This window comes from Epinephelus moara, chromosome 20 (assembly GCF_006386435.1).
Source record: "Epinephelus moara isolate mb chromosome 20, YSFRI_EMoa_1.0, whole genome shotgun sequence".
NCBI classification, from domain to species: Eukaryota; Metazoa; Chordata; class Actinopteri; order Perciformes; family Serranidae; genus Epinephelus; species Epinephelus moara.
Genome location: NC_065525.1, coordinates 32,916,822 through 32,938,674, shown reverse-complemented (window position 1 = coordinate 32,938,674; position 21,853 = coordinate 32,916,822). Strand labels below are relative to the sequence as shown.

Here is a 21,853-nt window from a genome sequence, read left to right as displayed (position 1 = left end):
CTGTGACAATGAATGTAATAACAGTATTATTAGAATCTTTCTGTTAAAGGTCTGTTTCCCTAACCCAGCAAGGAGGAATTATATTCTTACGGGATCTGATGTTGAAGAGGTTAAGAATATAAGGAAAAGATATATATTTATTTATCCAATGAACAAATTCTTAAGATTGGGATGTAATTTTGATGCAAATAACTACATTTTGTGACATGGAAATGAAAGTTTGGAACATGTGTTTTTTTATTGTGAATTTATTTGGGATAGCCCTGTTCTTGTGTTATTTGTATGTACCTTATGTTTAGTTATTTTCTTTTATTGTTTGATTTCTGTCATTTTGTATGTGGCTAACTTGTCTTGGCTCAGCCTAAGGCAGAAGATGCCTCGGGCCGTATTCACAAAGCTGCCTCATACTCAAGAGTTGCTCCTAGTGATGAAATTCTAAGAGCACTCGTAGAGTTGTGCCTTATTCTTAGAATTTCCCCTTAAAGTTAAGACTAGGTCCTTGTAAATATAAAAGTTATTCACAAAGCATCTTAGACCTCAAAAGAGCTCCTAAGGAGAAAAACTGTTAGGAGCAGGGAGGAGGACTTTTAAGAGTTTTTTAATCAGAGGGGAAAATGGTGGAAACACAAAGAGGCTGGAGAAATATTCTCCAAACTCTGGATGACAGTAAGTAGATGAAATACTACAGATTAGATTGTGCAGGGAGAATGTTTGTAGTTGATGTCATTAGGGATACACACACATTTCCCTTCTAACGCAGTAATGGTATAACTCCAGAAACAAAATCATTACAACACTAAGATATTTGTAAAACTGTAAAAACCCAACAGTGCAGCAGTGATGACTTGAGTCTGTCTCAACCTTCCATCAGCAGAGTGATCACACTAACAATGACAACACTTTCACAGTCAGCAGTCCATTTCATTTCCACTGGGTGTCCACACCTTGCAGGCTCACAGATGGGTGTGTCCCTGACAACATATCACATCTATTTAAAAAATGCATCACACCTAGCAACGGGGTCAACCACACCTCCTCACTAAGGTAAAGGTTTCCGTCCTTTCCTTGCTCAGAGTTGCTCTGAGAACTCTTCTAAGTCACTCCCAAGCTAGGACTTCTTACTAAAAATGTTTAGACCAAGTTGGGAGCTCTCTGAAAGTATTCTCAGAATGTTCATGAATATGGCCCCTCGGCTATAGCACCTGAAAATGTCCCTTGTTTGTTTGTATCTGTTAACCTCAATAAAGAATTATTTAAAAGAACAACAACCTTGAGGCCTCAGGCAGTCTGAGGGTCTCAGGGCCTTGCAGACTGCTTTTCTTGGTCAGTAATCTCACCTATTCAGTTCAGCTAAATTTAACTTTGTTTCAGACACATAGATCTAGTTTTCAGAAATAATAATACGATAGTTGTTTTTCGTTGTTACTGTAGAAAAACATTGTTTCAGAGTTTAAACAAGATTCATAATAACATATAATATGTTCTGTTGAACACAGACTCAGGAGGGATATTTAGTGAATACTGGTGCCAACAGTAAACAGTGGCAACCGACCGGAGAAAAAAAACAAAAATGATCCACATTAAAATTTGTGACATAAAATCTGTTTGCACGTCTTTCTGATATTTCGCTGATATTCTAAATTATTCCTAAATTACTAAATGAAATAATCAATTTAATCAGTTACGTCTTTCCTCGTTTTTCTAAGCACGTTATGAAGATATCTCTTGAATGCGTTCAGGAGCGTCAAATGAGCTCCTCTCTGCGTCATTGCGTCACTTCCGACGCAGGCGCAAAATACCGTTTTCTGTCGCGTGTGCGGCCTCTCTTCCTCTACCGCCATCATGGGTCGCATGCACGCTCCCGGGTGAGCTGTCTTTTTATCATTTTAAGTGAGAATATAATGTCGATAGATCGTTTTTGATGGCTCGACATAGCTTTTAAACATGTTATGGATGTACTGGGACCGAATTGAGTGATTTAATCCGGCAGAGAATCGAGAAATTAACTTAAACACACGCACCCTCTACCGACATCCATCTCCGGCTAGCTAGCTAGCATAGCTAACCGCACTGGCAGCTCACCACGATTGTGCTGCTTGACTTTAGCATCACTTACACAGAAATATATTTCACACATTCACAGCCCAAATGCATTAATTTTCCATGCTGATAACCAAGCAATTAAACACCTGTATCAAAAGCACTTTTAGTTAAGCTTGTAATAGATAACATTAGCGCTAACACGAGTGTGAAGTTAGCGTTAGCCGGGCCAAAAACCTACATTGACTGCCCAGGGTCTCTGATGGCTACTAGATATTGGTTTCTTTCATAGCTGTTAACTTAGACATGTCTATAGTATGTGTTTTCGCGTTTCTGTCAAACTGACAGTGTGTCTAACTGCTCGCATGTCTTTGTTTCCTACAGAAAGGGCTTGTCCCAGTCAGCTCTGCCTTACAGGCGCAGTGTTCCCACTGTGAGTATGAAATACACACGGTTTGAGTAGCACACAGTGACATTATCAAAATATTTCTGAAGCGACGGGATCAGTTGGTAATCATTTAATCATTATTTGCAGTGGCTGAAGCTCACATCAGATGATGTCAAAGAGCAGATCTTCAAGCTGGCCAAAAAGGGCCTGACCCCCTCTCAGATTGGTAAGTGTTCCTATGAGAGACGTTTAGTCCAGACATTTATGCTCTATATATGATTGCAAGGGTGTGCAGCAAAATAAACATGTAGATATAGTGTCTTGCTGACTGAGCGTAAGCTCCATCAGTACTTAGCATGCAGGATACGGTCATCCTCAGCAGTTCATCAATATGGTTGTATTAAATCAACTTTGTGTAGCAGTAGCTGAGCAGACTGCTGACAGCAGTCAGAACTGGCATATTTGCCATCTTTCTTTTATATAAAGTGTCTCAACACAGTTGTTAAACTGGTGACAGAATTACACCATAATGGCTGTTATTTTTTTAAACAGTCCTAAAGCATAAAATCTGTCATGTTTTAACACTTAAGCAGGTTTGTGAAAAGGCTTTTCAAAAAGTTAATAGCTACAGGCCAATATAAGCAGGGACTGTTTAGATACATGGGTGTACTACCTCACAGGTGTTGTAGATCAAATGTGACCACTGTCACATTGTCCAGTCAGCACAAATTTTACATCTCTCTTCTGTTACCCACCTTAACATATCAGTTGTCTCTGTTGGAGACCCAGTCTATATCTAAATAGGGCAAACTTTGTGTTTCACTAATTCAACAGTCAGATTCAATGAGATTGGACAAAGCCATAAATGATAACGTGTGCTTATGTATTTTGGGTATCTAGTTTGCTTGCTATTGTGTTAATCTACTATAGAGTGCAAGTACTCTCTGGGGAACAATATGTGGCCTCAGCAGTTCTAAGAACGTGCTCCTGTATGCTAACTGTAGGACTACGGGACAGGTCACAGTAAAGCACAGTTCAAAAACAACAGTCAGTCTGGTCAGCAATCTGTCCACACGTAATAACTGGAAAAGAATAGATATCTTGCATTAAAATAAGGGAGGTTTTAAGCACAATGTGGCTGGTTTTCGGTGAAACATCTCTCTATTAATTACATACATTAGTGGACTTATTAAGGCCTTTGCACCCCAAATCTGTATTTTTTGTCCAAATTGTTGCATGTTTAAAAATTGATACTGTTTCACATTGTGACACACTAGTTTACACACTGATTCCGAAACTTATGTCTGCCGTTTAAGTTTTTGGAACAGGTTCTATTTTCTGTGGTTTTTCGCATACGCCAAACTCTAGACAGTTGTTTAACCAAGAGGTTCTGAAGAAAATTTGGCCTAACCCACAGGATACATACATCGACAACAAGAGTGTAACGGGGCGCATAATCATTTGCACGGTTTCTGTGCATAACGATTTTTATCCGCTGACTGATTAAAAAAAACAACCGAAAAATGCAGACTTGGTCTTGGGCTGGGCCTCTATTGCGACATTTCAAGGGCACAGAGTAAAGTTTGGAATTTTTCTGCCACATACTGCACAAGTTGTCATGGATTTTTCTAAGAAATAAGAGACATCATTGTCCATCTGTACACAGGGCCGTACAGTACATAGAATAACGAAACCGTTTGTCCTGGTTGTCAGTGCAAAACAAAAAAAGATGCAACATTCAGTGGGAGTAAATCAAACATTTAGACCACACAACATAGAAACAAGATACAACTTGTTGCAATAATAGAAAAATATAAGTAGATAAATAAGTGTAAAGACATGAATTTTCTTCATGTGTCTGAACTTCTGTTTGCTGTTGTGGAGTTGCAGACATTTGAAGCTGGTAAAAAGCTAAACATTTTTTTGGAAGGGAGAATTTTTGGATCTGATGCCGCACTTTTAACTTGGCACCAGCTCACTATCATTGATATAAGCTGTTAGTTTTGCAAATCTGTTTTGTTGCCACACCACGACAAACCTTTGAGTGGTTTCCTTTTTATTTCTGAAACGGTATCAGTTGTTTGTGACCTACATACAGTGCATAACTAATAAACCTGTTTGTCACCTTGTCTAGGTGTGATTCTGAGGGACTCCCATGGTGTGGCCCAAGTACGTTTTGTCACTGGCAACAAGATCCTGAGGATCCTGAAGTCCAAGGGTCTGGCCCCTGACCTGCCCGAGGATCTCTACCACCTCATCAAGAAGGCCGTGGCAGTCAGGAAGCATCTGGAGAGAAACAGAAAGGTATAACAAGACATGGGTCAAATATTGAGACCATTTATAGTAATTTTCAACATGATTTAGAGCGGCATCTGGTGTAGTTTGCTACTGTAACATTGTGGCTCAGAAACTCAGCTTTTTATGTCTAAGTAACATTGTCTGAGTTGTTCGTAGATACATTTCCAACCATATTATGCTCTGAGTGAGCACGTTACAAAAAAGTAATGATTTAAAAGTGCCACCTAATGGTCAGTCAATCAATTTTATTTATAAAGCCCAATATCACAAATCACAATTTGCCTCACAGGGCTTTACAGCATACGACATCCCTCCGTCTCTGCACACCCTAACTTGGATAAACAAGCCGGTTTGCATTTATTTAAATTGGGTATACAGTTGCAATTTGAGTTTCAGCAGAATTGCATATTTTCACATAAAATTTGGCTTTTTCTTCCATGAAATTAGGCGCTTGTTTTTAAAACTGTACTAAAACCAATATGGTCACAGAATAAGATACCAAGGAAACGACAGCAGTAGTGATTGTGCTTTTGGCAAAGGCAGTTATTGGGGATTACATAGGTGGATGCATATGTTCAGTAATCCAAAACATGTTGTACTTTATACCTAAAACATGTTGTTACTTTACTTGCAGGACAAGGATGCCAAGTTCCGCCTGATTCTCATTGAGAGCAGGATCCACAGGCTGGCCCGTTACTACAAGACCAAGAGAGTACTGGCCCCCAACTGGAAGTAGTACGTATTGGTTCTGCTTTGGAAAACTCCCTTTTTATATTTAGTTAGAAAAAGAAAATTGGATACCAGCCAAAGGTGGTTTGGTTTTGTATATGCCTGGGTACTTTCCTGCCTGATCAGTTAAACACTCCTTTTCTTTTCCACAATTTGGATTTGAAAAGTTTTTTCTACTGATTTCAGCAGGGTCATAGAATTACACCTGATTGATGTGGGCTATATTGCATGAAAAAATGCACAATTCATTGTCCTGCTCTTCCTTTTATTGAGAGTAGTGATATTTCTGTTGTGCTAGATGAAAAACTGGAGGTAAATTAGCAGAGTGGCTACTTGGTGCCACCTCTGCCAGTCCCCTTCATACAATGGGTACACTTACATGCACATTAGTATTCCTCTGATTTAGAATATGACAATGTTCCAAATTCGGTATGGCACATTTAAATGTTATGTTTAGATGTTCCAAATCAGGCCTTATACTGATCATAGCACTTTCCAATGAAGTTTTAATGGCAGTCTTTGGTCATATACAAGGCGCTTTCAGAATGTGTCTCTCAACTGGGCTTTTTACCAGTTTGCAAACAGCATCTTGCCTGTTTACAGTCAGCTCTGTGCCTTGCAAACAACTAAACTCCCCAGGAGTTTACAAGGCTGGGGTAACGATTAATGCCAAAAAGAAGCCCACATGTTTGGTTGAAAGTAGAAACATAAGTATTAAAGACTTGAATATTAGACATGGAAAAAATCCTGGCACACACGACAGCCATTCACGTCTCCATATTTTAGGGTGATAAACAACATATGGCGTGTTAAAGTATGTAGCTGCATGTTAACAGGAATATCAGTGGAATATTTCCTTAGCCATGTCAACAACTTAGTAGGAATATTGTTTTTATCAGAGTAAGGGCAAAAAAATGAATATTTTGTGCATGTAACTGTCGTAACTGAAATTCTACATTGCATTTGTATTTTTTAATGTATTCATTTACATGTCATTCATTGGACTAACCACCACAGTGGAGTTATTTTTTTGGGTCATCATAACTTAACTAATGGACTATTATTGGTCACAAGTTATAATTATACATGTAGTATTTGCACATTATTTTCCTCACAATGCAAATTAATCCTGCATTGTTTACCTTAGTATGGGACTTTCTGTGCATGTGATTTTTGTGAAGTGCTCCCTCTAACAGTATGTTTTCTCCTTTCTGTTTACAGCGAGTCTTCTACAGCTTCTGCTCTGGTGGCATAAAGGCTACACTTTTTTGGATTAATAAAAGATTTAAATTGGAATTTGCTCAGTTGTCTTATTTGTTTCAAAGTGTTTTACAGATTGTGTGTAAAATGGATTATTGAGTCTGAAAAGAGCATGAGTGATTAAATCATTAGTTTGGGCTTAATTATAATAAGTAAAACATTAAAACAGGTTACGAAGTGCTTGTCAACACCACAGAGAAATAAATAGTAGATATTTTCTGTAAATGGGAAATAAGAACTGTAAACAAATGTGAGAGTGAAACTGAAGCTGCACCCTTTTGAAAGTAATTTTGCTTGGTGCGTTTGTTTGGAGATTTTTTATTTTTAAACTTCCTATCATGCACAAATATCTCCCTAATTTCACTTTCATGTCATTTTGTATTAAATGAATATGAGGCTTAAAAAAAAGGGTTTTCCTGGTGGTGGGGAAATTACTGGCAATTTCCGTGCGTCATATGTCACATGATCCGGGAATGGGCCACGTTACGTAAGGGGCGGGGCGTTTGGCAAGTGACAGCCGCGGCGTCCAATCACAGCGCCACTCGACGTCACGCTCGTTTCCTTAAAAGCAATGGTGTTGCAATCTTGAGACATTTCCACTCTACTACAAACAACGAAGACAACACCGAGACTGAGAAACATGGAGCAAATACATGAGGACATTTGACGAAGGAGACCCAAAAATGGCACGTACTTGCCGGAAAATGAAGCGACACCACATCGACGCCTATCTGTCACTGACAAATACGCGAAATCTGTTGGTTTTCGACGAGGAATACCAGAATACGTGAGGATTTCTGTCAACATCACCGCCGTAATCCGAGAAGAAGTGAGAAAAAATGGCCACGGTTGTTGGTTCGGAGAAGGGTTCTTCTGAACGGACGGCGATGGAGAGGTTCGGTAGCGGAGGGATGGCGCTTCTGCCTTGGACCAAACAGATGCTCACCGTACTGTGGGAACAGCTTCGGCTGCTGGTTCAAGTCATTTACTACACCTTCATGTCGGGTAAGAAAAAAAAGTCATATTAAAACTTGTTACTCTGCTCTGGCTACTTGATTTAAACGCTCGCCATTACTGTTACTGTGCTGTAACCGTTGGTACATGTTCACGGAGACGTTAATTTCAAAGTCCATTAACCGTTGAGTCGTTACCCTCCATTTTATTATTGATACAACCATGACCGTTAACGATACAACGTAAATTCACTATACAACTCCACCACAGCAATACTTATAAATAATATTTGAATATTATCTTAAAAAGTTAAAGTAGGAACATATTGTACCCACTTATCTATTTTCAGAGACATGTTTACGTCCTAATCCAGCTGCCTTTACGTCATTTCCCATCTTCGCAATAATATTAATCCTCTGTAAAGTCCTTGTTGTACTTCCTGGTACATTTTATATTGTAGGATTGCTGTGTTATAAATCGTTAAATACAGATGTGTTGTCAGAATTAACAGGTCAAAACAAGTATGTCAGATTTGATTGTCATCCCCTTTGAAAACACCATCTGTGACAAAATGGCATAACCAGATGTGCTTCTGACAACAAAAATATACATGGATATTGTATTTATAACGTCACATATAAAAATATACTTCTGATTACCTTTTCTTAAATTAAAACAAGGTGTCTGCAGGTGTCTTAAATGTCTTAAAGTAAGTATTCTTAAGGCCTGAAGAGTCTTAAATTGCTTTAAATTAAAATGTAATGGGCCTTGAATATTTTTGATCACATTGCCGTGAAAATTCCTCCAGCCTGACAGACCCAGTGACTGTTTACAATCACTGGACAGGCCATAGCATTTATTATGACAGCGAGGAGTTTTCTTTTTATATTAAACACATTAATCTTAAACTCACCCAGTTGTTGTCATTTTTCCTTACTGTTTATTTTGAACTGACATCAGTGTGCTTACTTGGAAAGAGTGTTTACACATGTATGTCACACACAAACACACATTTACATATAATGTGTATTTCCATTGCAAGTGTGGTCTTGCATTTCATATCAGGTGGTAGTAAAAAGGTCTTTAAAGTCTGAAATCTATCTTGATTATATCTGTAGACACCCCGTAAGGGCTGTTCTTTAAAGCAGGAAACAAAAAGGCAGAAGCATTTTTGATTTTTAATTGTGTTTTTATGTCATGATGATCTAAGGGTGGTCATAATTCAACAGAATGTAGTGTTTACTTTTATGGATTTTAGTTGGCTCTAACATTTCTTTTCCTGATATTCTAGTTTTCCAGATGTTCCGGTTTGAGGTTCACGTGAGAATCACAGACGAGACGGGTCAGCACATCCAGCACATGACCAACGCCACAAACCCAACTGAATCCTTCCTGTTTTCCTCACTGTTTGACGGAGACAACGGAGTGATGGTTGGAGGTTCAAATCCCCTCTCAAACTTCTGTGCTGACGTGGGCGACTCCTTCGCTGGGAAATCCACTGCTGAGGCCCTGCTGTCCAGTCTGCGTGCCGACGACCTGTGCTGTGGACTGGTGGATGATTTTGTGTCCAGAACAGCTGGCAAAGAAGAGAGCATCTTTCTGGGACACCAATCCAGCTGGAAAATGGGCTTCCCTGGCGACTGGAAAGTTTTTGTATCAAGCAGCGACAGCTCCAGTTCTAACGACGGCTGTCATAGAAGTAGTGAGAAAGTCTTCAAACAGGATATTTCAAAGGAGAAAGTTTTTAAACAGGACACTTCAGAAGAGGAGAGAAGTTTTCACTGGAGTAGCGAAGAAGACCAGAACGTAGTTGAATTTGACAGTGAGGAAAGTAAGGCGCTTTGGGAGTCCCTGTCAAAATCCAGTGATCCGTACAACCCCTTCTTTTTCTCTGCGTGTATTTCAACAAACACCAACATGGGGAAAAATAAAGGCAAAGCGATGGACAGTGAGGCTGACCTCATGTCAGTGAGCAAGGCCAGCGAGGAGATGTTGGGGCCTAGAGGCCTCAACATCTGGGTCAGTCGCTCTGACAGCGAGAGCAGTTGGAGCAGCTGGGCCAGTTCGGACGGTTCAAGCCCCGACATTGACGAAGAGAGCGAGAGGCTCTTGGAGTTCTTTAGCTGTCCCGATGACCCCTACAATCCCATGTGCTTCACCGCCTGCACTGTCACCAGCGCAACACCTCAAACCACCACAGTCACTAAACAACAGGCCTCACTTCCTGCCCCTCCCACCAAGTCGGACACAGACACAGAGGAGAAGGAAAGCAGCGTCCCTCCTTCATCAGAGGATGACGAAGAAGAGCAGCTATGGAAAGCTCTCTGCCAAAAGGATGACCCGTACCACCCTCTTAACTTTCAGGCCTGCCTGCAGAGCTCCCCAACAACGACACTCCAGTGTGGAGAAGATCCAGATGCCCTCTATGTCCACCACACAAAAAATCCACCCACAAAGGGCAAGAAATGTGAAAAAGAGACAAAAACAAATCGAAAATCCAGAGTCACCAAGCCCTCCCGGCCAGAGAGGCAGTTAAAGCATCACTCCCATCCAGACAAAACACTGGTGCCCTGGAAAAGACCTGGACAAACACCTCAGTCGCTGCCAGAGGAGACGAAGGACAGCAAAGTCAGCACAAGCCAGAAAAGGGTCAGTATCTAATAACAAGTTACAGACAGGATTAGATAAAACCCTTGTGGGACGTGATGTTAGGTTAACTAAACTTCTTCTCCATTTTATTCTGGTGTAGACTAAAGATAGCCAGCTTTTTGGATATCAAGTGACAACCAAATGTTTCTAAAACTAAGCACCACAGCTTTAGCTTCAGTTATTTTAAGCTGGTACACTAATGACTAAGGAGTGTCTGTTGCAACCTCTTGTGGTAAGATAAAGGTTTATTTCTGCCTCAGCTGACATACTTATCTGCACAGCGCATTAAGCTGAGTTGTTGTTTGTTGTCGGTTAGCAACGCTGCGGGTCGTCATGACTAAGCCAGTCATGTGACTCCAGCGAGTCAGCACAGAGTTCCACATCTGACTAAATGTAAAGTTGCTGCAGTATTGCAAAGGCATATTTAGTATCTCATCAAAAAACACCCTGTTACATCAGACTCCAGGAAAAAAAAGCTTGAGCATTGTTCTGATGACTCACCTGTCAGTGATCAGAATTTACATGATGTGTCTGTCTGTGTAATTTTTTACGGTATTTCCACATACGTTTTGATCTACATAAAACTCTGAGTGGAAATAACCATCTGTTTAGTGGCTTTTATTTGAAGTTTAAATATCTCTTTACTTCCATCAGTAGCAGAAGATAAACCTAAAAGAAGCACACATAAACATCACACAACTGTCAGTATTTTTTTTTTTAACAAAATGTATTAAATTTTTCTCTTCATTTCTTCTGAATCTCAGGTGCGATTTTCTCCTCTGGTCCAAGTCCACGTCATGCGGACCTGGCAGTTTGCCCGCCAGGCCTCTCGTAAAGGACAGTGGGAAGAGATGGCGCGAGACCGGGACCGCTTCCGGAGGCGTGTCCAGGAAACGGAGCAGGCCATCGGTCACTGCTTCACCCAGCAACACAGAGAGAGGATGCGGGCGTATCTGGATGGTGCCTTGAAATAAGTCAAATTCCTGAACACTGAATGTTTTATTTCCTTTTCGGATGAGAACTTGTGATTGGTTGCAATGCAACAGTGATTTTGATTTAGGCCAATTAGAAATTTGATGTTAGGCCAACTTTTAATGTTCGGTGTCAAGTTGAACAACTTTGTACCTCAAAAGGTTTTATACATTTTGTGACTGTTGCACTGACTGACACTTTCTCATATTAACCTCAGCATTAACGTGTGGAATGTTGTTTTTGTATGCCTTATATACTGACCTAGTAATGTAACTTATTTATGCCCTATGGAGCTTGTTGTTTATTTTTTACTGGTGATTTTAACTGTTTGTGTTTTGATATGTGTGAAGAAACCACAGTGGTAAATCTAGAAGTTCAAAGTAGATGATGATGATATCGTCAGAAAGCAGAGCTTTACAGTGCAAAGTGTTTTGAAAAGTGTTTTGTTGAAGCATGATGTATAAATATGATGTTCTGGTGTGATTCTTGTCTTGGTCAAATATTATGTTCTTGATATTTAAGTTTTGTCTTGTGTTTGCTTATTTAATGGCACATACGTCCAGTGCGGAGATGGATGTCTTTATTGTTTTACCAACTGGAAAGATTCAAACACTTTGTCTCATTGTAACTCATTCAGCTTCTCATGGTAACATCATGTAGCCAGAAATGTGTCCAAAAAAACGTCTGTAGCAAATTTTGTTATTAGGTGCTTTGCGAAATCAATAAAAAATTTGTTACACTACATCATTGTTTTCTGTTTTAAGAGTTACACAAGGTTTGAAAAACAGTGGGAGACACATGAGTTGTAACATATTCTAATTAACTAATAGACAAACGACACACAGACATTTCAGACCCCTGAAATGTGTCACTAGTAATGATTTTTTCTTTAAAGTTTTATGTGTGGAAAAGTGTTGGAAAATACATGAAAACACTGCAGCAGTGTTAGCTTTCTATATGTTGTCACTGTTTTTTTTAAATCCCTCCAACATTACAATTTTTATGGGTATTTTTTTGGCATTTATTTTAATTTTATTTTACTGTCCAAACAAAAAAAGCATCTTACAACTGATGAGGCTCTTATTTAGTAGCAATGCATGTTGCATTATGTGACAGAGTACCCTGAGGCATGCAGCTGCTTACAGTAGCATGTCTTTGTCATTTTTTAAAAACCAAAATCACCTCCTGTTTACAAGTCATGCTCGTAAATGTGCTTTGAATAACTTCTCCATTTGCCGTTTCCTGCTTAGAGCATAACAGTGAAGTGGAGACAGAACACGAGGGCCCAGAGCTGTGTAAACAACACACTGGGTCATTCATGAGTGCACGTATCAGCTGTGACCGCCTTTTGTGAGGACACTATTTTGGAACGTGTCCTCACAAAAGCCTGAAAAGGTCAGATAAATTCAACTGTTTCAAAAAATCATATCTTCAGTTGTTAGAAAAAGTTGCATGTGTGTTACTGATACTTATAAAGTTCTGCACACCACAGAGACAACAAGCACAGTGTGCATCCTCAGCAGACAAAACATGCAGAGAAGCAGGAAGTGTTCCTGGAACAAAGTCCAGAGATTTAGTAACACAGCACCTTTAGCCTCACTGTGGTTAAACAAACCAGTTTAACCTCTCACCTAGTTTTGACACACCTAGTGTGCTCGGTAAGGGTACACCTGAGTGTGACAGCCAGCTGTGGTGAAACTAAGGGTGTTTTCACATATAGTCCTTTTTAAAGGAACCGAACTCAGTCCTCTTAAAGTGCACCAAAATGTGGACCGAAAACAGAAAAAGGACTCAGTTCTCTTTCTGGTCAACTTCAGCTCTGATGGGGCCTCAATCCTCTTTCTGTTCACACTATATATGATATATATTGATGTAGTTTTGTTTTTACTTTGACATGGCACTGCCATGTGGTTATGACACCCTCACTTCCAGATCAACTTAAAATTGGAGAAAACAACACATTCTCACTCTGACCTCGTCACATATTGATGTTAGGTCATGGACTTTCCACATCCAGATACAACGTGACAGGTACCCTGGGTGTGTTGGTTTTCGACGTTCTGGAACACCGTGTCAGGTTCTGACTGTTACATGCACCGTCTTCTTCAAAATACACTTCTGTTTTCACAGTAAATTTAATGTTTACATACAGTCTCTTTCAAAATAAACGCACTACGTCGGATGATGACAACAAACACGTGGTTAGGTTTAGAAAAAAGAACAGGGTTTGGCTTTATAAACTTATGGGACACAAACACCGCTCTCTCGGGTGAATGTCCCGGACCCATCCACCGCCCCTCCTGCCTGCCCCAGTCAGACTTTTACCACCTTAACTTTGTCCTTGTCCCACTGCGTTTCCCCCTGATGCCGCAGGTCACCGTTAAACTACAACAGCAACCGGTTGTGTCTTATGCCAACGTTGAAGGATGCTTTTTGTCGTTGGTTTCTGACGCCACAAGTCACTGCCCAAGCACCAGACTTCAATGACTTCGGAGTGAGGCCGGGCTCGAGAAAACCTTAGTGTTTCTGTGCTGTGGACTGTTGCTGTTGGATGTATTCTACATTCCACACCTGGAGACGTGCAGTATCTTCTGTGGACCAAACTACTCCTCATCCTGTGTCCTTGCAAGCGTTACAAGCCATCGTGGTTTTGTCTTGTCTATTCAGGCATCCCAGTGCAGCATGTGATCTAGAGGGCTAAATACAATGGCAAAGAGCAAAGCAAACCTGGAGCACTTTGTGTTCACAAGGCACAGGTTAAGTGAACCATGCTGAGGACTTGAAGCGAACCTCCTGAGGTGGTCTGAGTTTGGTTCGCTTCAGAGGGGTCTGAGTTCTCTTGGAGTGTTCACATATGCGCAAAAAAATGCTGAGTCACCGCTCTGAGTCCGCTTAGAGGGCTGAAAGGTACCGAGGTTTGCTTGGTTATTGCTTTTTACACATTGTGCCGTACCTTAAACATAGTCGCTGATTTTGTAAGTTGTAAAATAAAAGGCGTCACATGAGAACCTGACAAACTTTGGATTTCAAAGTAGAAGTATTTGCCTGTGTCACACATAGCCATTAAGGGCCCGTAGTTAAGACCTGCTCGACCTTAGATACTGATAAAACAACAGTTATATGTAACCTAGATGTAGAAAGGGTTCACATGTCAACAAAATTTTGCTAAGTTTTAACCTAAAAGACCTGCAAAAAACAAATCAGTGTGTCCTGGGTTTTACATAACGTATGCAGACTTTCCCTCTTATGTGTGTCAGATATTTAAAGTCCTATTTCAGTGGATTAAGCCCAGACCTCCTACTACAGGAGAGAACGTCTAAAGCTCTCTCCTGTGTATGTTGGTACTCTGAATTAGTTGTGTTCCCCCTGAACTGTGATGCTATCTAGGCTCTGTGATCTTTATACAATGATTTCCCGTGTAATGTGTCTGCCTCTATGTGACGCTGATGTCGTCTGATTGTTTCTTTTTGCCAATCCTGTAAGGTCTATGATGTGCTCTTTTCTATCTCTGCTGTCATGTGTGGGGAGCTTTTTGGGTCATGTTTTGTCATTAAAATTGAAAACTGAATAAAATATCTTGGAAAAAAATATTGAAGATCCAGTGAGATGTCTGCAGAATGTAGAAATAATTCAGTATACACATGCTTCATCCCTCCTAACTCATCCCTGCCTCATTCTTTAGGGCTCCCTCATCATGTACGTCCTCCTCATGTACGTCTCTATCTGTCTCCGTCTCTCTCCTACACACACACACACACACACACACACACACACACACACACACACACACACACACACACACACACACACTCAGGAGCTTATAATTTCCCAGAGGGCTGCGAGTCTCCGTGCAGACTAACTGCTGTAAGGCTGTCGTAAGACAAGGGTTAAAAACACCAAGTATGATGAAATGACTTTCCAGAGAGATGAAATCAATTAGCAGTTCTCCGACGCTCTCCCCACCCGACCCCTCCCTCACACACTCACGCACACAAACACAGAGCATGGTGTAAAGGTGAGCAATTGCTGACACTGTTGCTGTGTCAACCCAGCGGTGGGTCTTCTGCTGATGTTGTCACCCCTACCCCTCCCTCCTTCCTTCCCTCGCACATGTTGTGCATGTAATTGATCTCATGTTGCTCCTGCACACAGAAAAATGACGGTTCTTTGGTGAGGTTAGTGTTTCCAAATGAAGCCAAAGAAAAAAAATCTCAAAGGTTCCTTTAATATTTAAAAATGAGAGAAAACTGAAAGAACTTTAATTTAATATTAATTACCTGAACCATTTGCAGCATCAGGGAGAGTGAATGTGGAATCACTGGAGCATGTCACTTTAAGAAACCTTCCAACAGAGGATCTGGGCTCTGGGGTGAAGCATAAAAACCATTTTAAAGGAAATTCTTTCACTGAATTTAAAGCCTGAATCCTATTTAATTAAACTGGGAATGTCCAGTGACATCCAGCCCAATGTCCAGGATATAAAATTTAAGCCAGAATGAACAAAGTAAAAGAAAGTAAAAAGTAAAGTCATGTATTTAAACAAAACACAACTTTTAAAATATATTCATCGTTAACAAGATAAAGGTTACCCAGGTGGGAAAAATGACCTGGGCCTGCATCGACCTATGCTGGAAGAAATAAATCAGACCGTGCTCAGTTGCCAGACACAGCTAAGACTCAGAATCGGGCCAACAGGTTTGCCGACTGCCATCACTCGGCCTTTGTCAAGAATGACCTGGCCCAACACTGGCACAAACTCGCTACACCAGAAGAAATAATAGGGCCGGTGTCCTGTTGCCCCAGAATCGGGCCAGATAAACTGGGCAGATTGTGGCTGCCAACACTGCCATCACTGGGCCATTGTCAAAAATGACCTGGCCCAGAATTGGCCCAAACTACCTACACCAGAAGTAAAAATCATGCTGGTGTCTGGTTACCCTAATCGGCTGAGACTCGACATGAATGACGCTCCAGAATTGGGCCAAATAAAGTGGCCTGATTCTGGCTGCAAACACTGCTATCACTGTCAAAAATGACCTGGCCCAGCAATGGCTCAAACTTGCTATGCCAGAAGAAATAATTGGGCTAGTTGATTTGGCCCGTTTTCAGAGCTTTTCTTGCATCTCAAGTCATTTGCAGCCGGCACAACATGGGTTTACCATGATGCAAGACCAGAGAACCATTTTTGTCAAGAGTGTACATTTTCTAGATGCCGTGCTTTCTTCCTGAGGCGTTCGAGGCTGACCTGATGACATTAGCTGTGAGCTGAGACGTGAAACACAAACTCTAGTATCTAGTATTCTTTGGTGTGTGAGGACGCAGTGACGGGTGGTTACACTCATATGCCTGCCATCTCCGTTTCTGATTTTGTTGTTAAGAAAAACACCACCTGCTGCTTTCATCCAGAGTTGGCTGAGGGTTCAGCGTCCTGCTCAAGGGCACTACAACAATACCCAAATGACCATCAGAGGTGACCAAGCATGTGATCATCAGTTACAGGATGAACACACCACCTTCTCCTCCACTATCGCTCCCACTTTCCCTTCTCCCTTTTCGAACCCACTCCTCTCTTTGCATCTCCATCTTTCTCTTCCTCATCCTTTCCCGGTATCATTATAGCTTTGTGGCCTAGGCGACCCCGTCTCCAGGCAACCGGCAGGAGTGGCGAGGCGTTGAAAGGATTGCAGGTGATTGCAGCAGCGGCAGAATCAGCAGCAGCAGCAGCAGCAGAGGCAGTGGGTTTTCAGTTGCACACACACACACACACACACACACACACACACACACATGTGGTTGCCCCTCTCACTCGCCTGCCAGAGGAGGGTATCTCCTGGGTCACAATTAGCTGATGATGCAATCTACCAGCAGCTATTGTGTCTGACACCAACTCACACAGACAGACTGCATGAAATGCAAAAGGCAACAAAGCTTATCTTCCTGCGTATTGTTCAGGTTGCTTTATGTGCAAAATGCCAAGAATAACCACCTGATACTTCTGCAAAACCCCCACGCCTCATCTCTCCTTCACCTGTGTCGTTCTGTTAGTTTATATTTTCTCTTTGTGATTTATGTGCATTTGACGTTTAGGCTCCACGGTTTCAAGTTATTTATTTGTCAAATGCGGTCCAAAATAGTTTAGATATAAGGATAAAACATAACAAATAAAGTAAAAAAAAAAAAAAAAAAAAAAAGACAGTTATTGCACAAGAATAAGCAGAATGTAAACAGGACTGTAACTGTAGGAAAATCAAATGTATGTGCATAATCAGAAGCATTAATACAGCGGTGTAAGCTGCTTAGTATATAAAGGGTAAAGAGACACAGGGATTAATGCTTTCACTTGCATTCTCCTGGTCTGACTCAGTGAATAAAGTGGACTTTAAAGTCCCATGTGGGGCCTTCAGTCGCTCTGGGAGCCTGCAGCAAAACAGGGAATGATTCACTCTGAGAGAATGACTGAAAAGATCAACTAAATGAATAATCACTATCATTCTGAGCACCATAAATGTCCCCAAATATGCAGCTCATACCAGTAATTATGAAGTCAACAGTATGAGTAGAGTATGATAAACCCATATGTGGTAAACACTTATCTATTCCAACATGTGCTCATGAGGATTAGTGTGTCTGACCAACACCCAGACTGGCTGAGTCCAGTGTCTGTATATTTATGTCAGTGGCTTTGAATAGGTGTAGTGTTTAATTTGAGCCACTGGGGGGACACACGTCTCCTGACTGGTACGTGACAGAACACACACAGTGTTGACTCAAGAGTGACAAACAGTGAGAAAAGGTCACAAAAAGAGGAAGAAGATATACTTTACCAGTCCCAGAGGGGGAATTCATACACACAGGCCTGAAATACACACACATGCACAAACAGGACTTATACATGCATTAAATGGAAAGATGTCAGAGTGAGGGGGCTGCCCATGAATGGGCACCCTGAGCAGTTTGGGGCTTGCTGGCCTGCTCAAGGGCGGCCAGCAGTGCTCAGGAGGCAACCTGGCACCTCTCCAGCTACCAGTCCACACTCCATGCTTGGTCTGGATGGGGACTTGAGCGGCAACCCTCTGGTTCCCAAGCCAAGCCCCCATGGACTGTGCTATTGCTGCCTCTAAAATAGGGCAGTAATCAAAGTACAGGTAATTATATCACAGTCAGAATTATTGTATGCTAATTAAAATCCAAGTAAATGTCACAGTCTAAAATTTAAACCTTTATTATGTCAAAAAAAAAAACCCTGCCTCATGTTTATAAAAACCTTTCATGACAAGGAGTGTATGTAGTGTAAGTACTGCAAACTTTTACTCAAGGAAAAGTGATAATACCACAGTGTAGAAATATTAGTATACAAGTAAAAGTTCTGCATTCAAAATGTTATCTAAATAAAAGTAGATAGTATTGGCATCAAATGCACTTTAAGTACCAAAAGTAAAAGTACAAAGAATAGTTCATTTAAGAATCACATATATTATTTGATCATCGCAGTTGATGCATCAGTGTGCACGTTACTAATGTTGCAGCTGGTAAAGGTGGAGCTTATTTTAGTTACTTTAAACACTAGCTTGTGAATCTGCTCCTGCAAATCAATAAAGTTTTATTTTAACCCATGGGTGGATTATAAGACGCCCCTGAGCACAGATATGCAAAGGGCCCCACCATCCTGGGCCTGTGCCCAGTAGGCCCATTCAGTTATCCACCCATGTCTTGACATATACCAAATAAAAAAATGTTTTAACATTTCAACAACTAAAATATTTGTAACACATCGACTGCCTGGCATCTTTTTCTTGAAATTTTGCCAAACCTCGATAGCAGTGGCTTGTCTTGACTCTCCCTAGCTGGTTAGCTATGGATGCCATATCCAAAAAAGGAAAAGTCTTAGGGAGTTTAGTAGTGCATGAACAGATTTGTCTGCTTTTACTGGCAGCTCTGCAAAATTAAAATACACAATAATCATAAATAGTGCCCTGCAGAGAAGCCACCCTGCGGTAAAACATGAATGAATGCTCATATAGACTAATAGTGTAGGCTAATTTAGATTTAATACACCATTAAAGCCTCATATATGTTTTGCGGCTGCACATTTTTTGGCCAAAAATAGCTCTTTGGATAGTAAAGGTTGCCAAACCCTGACCTATAATGATACAACATGATTTACTGGTTGAATATATTTTGTATTATTTATGTGAACATGTAGCCTAAAGTAACTAGTAACTGAAGTTATCATGATTAAGTAAAAAAAATACAATAATTGCTGGTATATTGAGGTGAAGTAGAAGTATTAAGGAGCAGAAAATGGAAATAAGTAAAAATGCACTGAGTTACTTTCTAACAATGATTACAAGTAGTATCAAAACCAGAAATTAGTTTCCTGCTTTGTCGGTGAAGATTCTCAGTCATCCATTTCCTGCTTTATCAAAATGTTCATCAGTAACAGATGACTCATAAATATATGTAGAGCTTTACCACCTTTGTTGGCACTACAGTTGGACTTTGCTGAGGTTACCATGGCATCAAAATAATCAATTTACTGTAACAGGATATGTGAAGTATTTACAGCTTCCCACCACACCCAGATGACCATATTTGGACATCATGTGTCATACATGTATCCAGACAAGTTAAAAAAATCCTGTCTAGCAGCTAAATAACAGTGTTACTCTGCTGCCCTCATGTGGTGAAACTGAAAATTACAAGGGCGAAAGATTTTTAGTTAGGCCTGTTTACTGCTCATTTGTACATTAGACTCAGACCTTAGTCTGTATTATATAACAGTGAATAAGCCTCAGTGGCATAGATGGATTTACTGAAATTAGGAGTTGGATATGATATAAAAACAGTAATGTGAGGATGTTACGACCGGCCCCAGTGCACACTATTATGATGGGTACTAGTACGCCATCATGCATGTATTGTCCCGACACAAATAAAAACTTAATTAATCTGTTGATTAATTGATTAGGTTAATTTACAAAATGTGAGGTTATAATTTCCCAAAGCCCAAGATGATGCATTCAAATTGCTTGCTTTATTTGACCAACAGTCTAAACCCCCAAAGTATCCAGCAGCAATATCACATCTGAGCTTTAACCAGTAATTGTTTGAAATTTTTGCTTGAAAAATTACTAAAAAGATGAATCGATTGTCAAATGAGTTGCTGACTCATTGTCAATCAACCGCTGGACTAATCATTTCAGCTCCACTGTAATTCACTGTGTCAAAACAGGCAAACATTCACTGACAAAGAGGAGCAGCATTAAAAAGTCTGACCTAAAGAGGCAGCATTACAAATTCTGAAATAGAAATAAGGAACGCTAGAGATATATGATAGGTCACAAGATAGCTGATATACGTGTTGCAGTGCTCCAACTTTGTGGCAGGGATGTCAGACTCATTTCAGTTCATGGGCCACATACAGCCTGGTTTGATCTCAGATGGGCCAGATCAGCTCGTATGTTTTCCCTTTTTTGTGTGTAAAGAATTACAAGTACCTTTTACAAAACAGATGAACAGCCTATCTTAAGAAAAATAAGTGCAATTTCAACAGTATGTCTCAGTTTACTCCACATTCAGTCAGTCTACTTCTCACTGTCATTACATGTGCATTTATCCATACATTTCCTAATACAGATTCTTTTGGACTAGAGCTGCTGATTGACAATATTTTGCAAAATGTTTAATATCCTTTAACATGGTCACAGTAAGTACTCATTGTTACAGCAGAGAACTGTATTCTGGTCAGTGTGGAAAAGCCTCTGACGCAACATTTTACACAGAATATGCAACAAATTGTATAAGTTGCTCCTGAAATCAGTTTACCTTGTGTGCTGGATGGGTTCCTTTGGCGGGTAGTTCTGGACTAACAGGCTGTATGTTTGATGCTTTTGCCCCATTGCCACAGTCATGAAGGACTGTTTATACAACTTCCCTTTGCATAGGTGTCATGTATTAATTTTAACCCGATATGCACCACTGACCTCTCCTCTCTGAACAGTGTATGCATTACAGGGCAGCCTTAGTGAAAAGGCACCGCTGGGATTCGAACCCAGGATCTCCTGTTTACTAGACAGGCGCTTTAACCAACTAAGCCACGGCGCCGGTGGTGATTCTTATTATTGCTAATATTCAGTACCGCATGAGACCTAAATGGCTTCACAATGATAGCTGGTTTTCAAATAGTTTTCTTTTTCTTCTTTTTTTCAATTTTTAATCACACAAACTAAATCCTACCTACCTGTTTTCTGGTCTGGTAATGTTATTATCGTGTGAAGACAGCCGCCATGTTCAGTAACGTAGCTCCTTATGTCTCCATGTTATAAATAACATTACTATAACTGTTAAACTGAGGTTCTAGCTATGTGAGTTGCCATGACAACAGCAGGTTTGCAGTGGACGAGCGCGCGAGTGGTTTTCAACGTTTAACATGTTTAGTTAACCGTTTTTAGCCGTTAAGTTTTTTATTACTATTATTTAACTTGTTTTATTATTCTGCTGTCGCGTTAAGAACATTACGGTTTTTTATTTTTTAATTTATTATTTTGCTGTCGAGTTGTGATC

General features: G+C 40.4%; 2 protein-coding genes and 2 non-coding genes across 4 annotated transcripts; 3 read left to right on the top strand and 1 right to left on the bottom strand.

Moving 5' to 3' along the window:
• Positions 1-1,758: 1,758 nt before the first annotated feature.
• rps13 (ribosomal protein S13) lies at positions 1,759-6,751 on the top strand. The gene is made up of 6 exons (XM_050072359.1): positions 1,759-1,865; positions 2,425-2,473; positions 2,576-2,654; positions 4,563-4,732; positions 5,361-5,461; positions 6,677-6,751. The coding sequence occupies exons 1-6, from the start codon at positions 1,843-1,845 to the stop codon at positions 6,708-6,710; spliced, it is 456 nt and encodes a 151-aa protein (XP_049928316.1). The 5' UTR covers positions 1,759-1,842; the 3' UTR covers positions 6,711-6,751.
• Positions 5,692-5,823, top strand: LOC126408695 (small nucleolar RNA SNORA19). The gene has a single exon (XR_007571930.1). It is a non-coding gene; the product is annotated as a small nucleolar RNA SNORA19 (small nucleolar RNA).
• A 547-nt stretch (positions 6,752-7,298) lies between the features above and the next one.
• Positions 7,299-12,034, top strand: ppp1r15b (protein phosphatase 1, regulatory subunit 15B). Its single transcript, XM_050072358.1, has 3 exons — positions 7,299-7,720; positions 8,961-10,318; positions 11,083-12,034. Exons 1-3 carry the CDS (start codon positions 7,555-7,557, stop codon positions 11,290-11,292), a joined length of 1,734 nt encoding a protein of 577 aa, XP_049928315.1. The 5' UTR covers positions 7,299-7,554; the 3' UTR covers positions 11,293-12,034.
• Positions 12,035-21,320: 9,286 nt separating this feature from the next.
• On the bottom strand, positions 21,321-21,394 carry trnat-agu (transfer RNA threonine (anticodon AGU)). The gene has a single exon. It is a non-coding gene; the product is annotated as a tRNA-Thr (tRNA).
• Positions 21,395-21,853: the final 459 nt, after the last annotated feature.

Bases quoted from the DNA above. Each gene is read 5' to 3' on its own strand.
- rps13 (XM_050072359.1), top strand. From the start codon at position 1,843: ATGGGTCGCATGCACGCTCCCGG. The intron at 1,866-2,424 runs GTGAGCTGTCTT...TGTTTCCTACAG, and splicing joins GGTCGCATGCACGCTCCCGG to AAAGGGCTTGTCCCAGTCAG. The intron at 2,655-4,562 runs GTAAGTGTTCCT...CACCTTGTCTAG, and splicing joins CCTGACCCCCTCTCAGATTG to GTGTGATTCTGAGGGACTCC.
- ppp1r15b (XM_050072358.1), top strand. From the start codon at position 7,555: ATGGCCACGGTTGTTGGTTCGGAGAAGGGTTCTTCTGAACGGACGGCG. The intron at 7,721-8,960 runs GTAAGAAAAAAA...CTGATATTCTAG, and splicing joins TTACTACACCTTCATGTCGG to TTTTCCAGATGTTCCGGTTT. The intron at 10,319-11,082 runs GTCAGTATCTAA...TCTGAATCTCAG, and splicing joins TCAGCACAAGCCAGAAAAGG to GTGCGATTTTCTCCTCTGGT.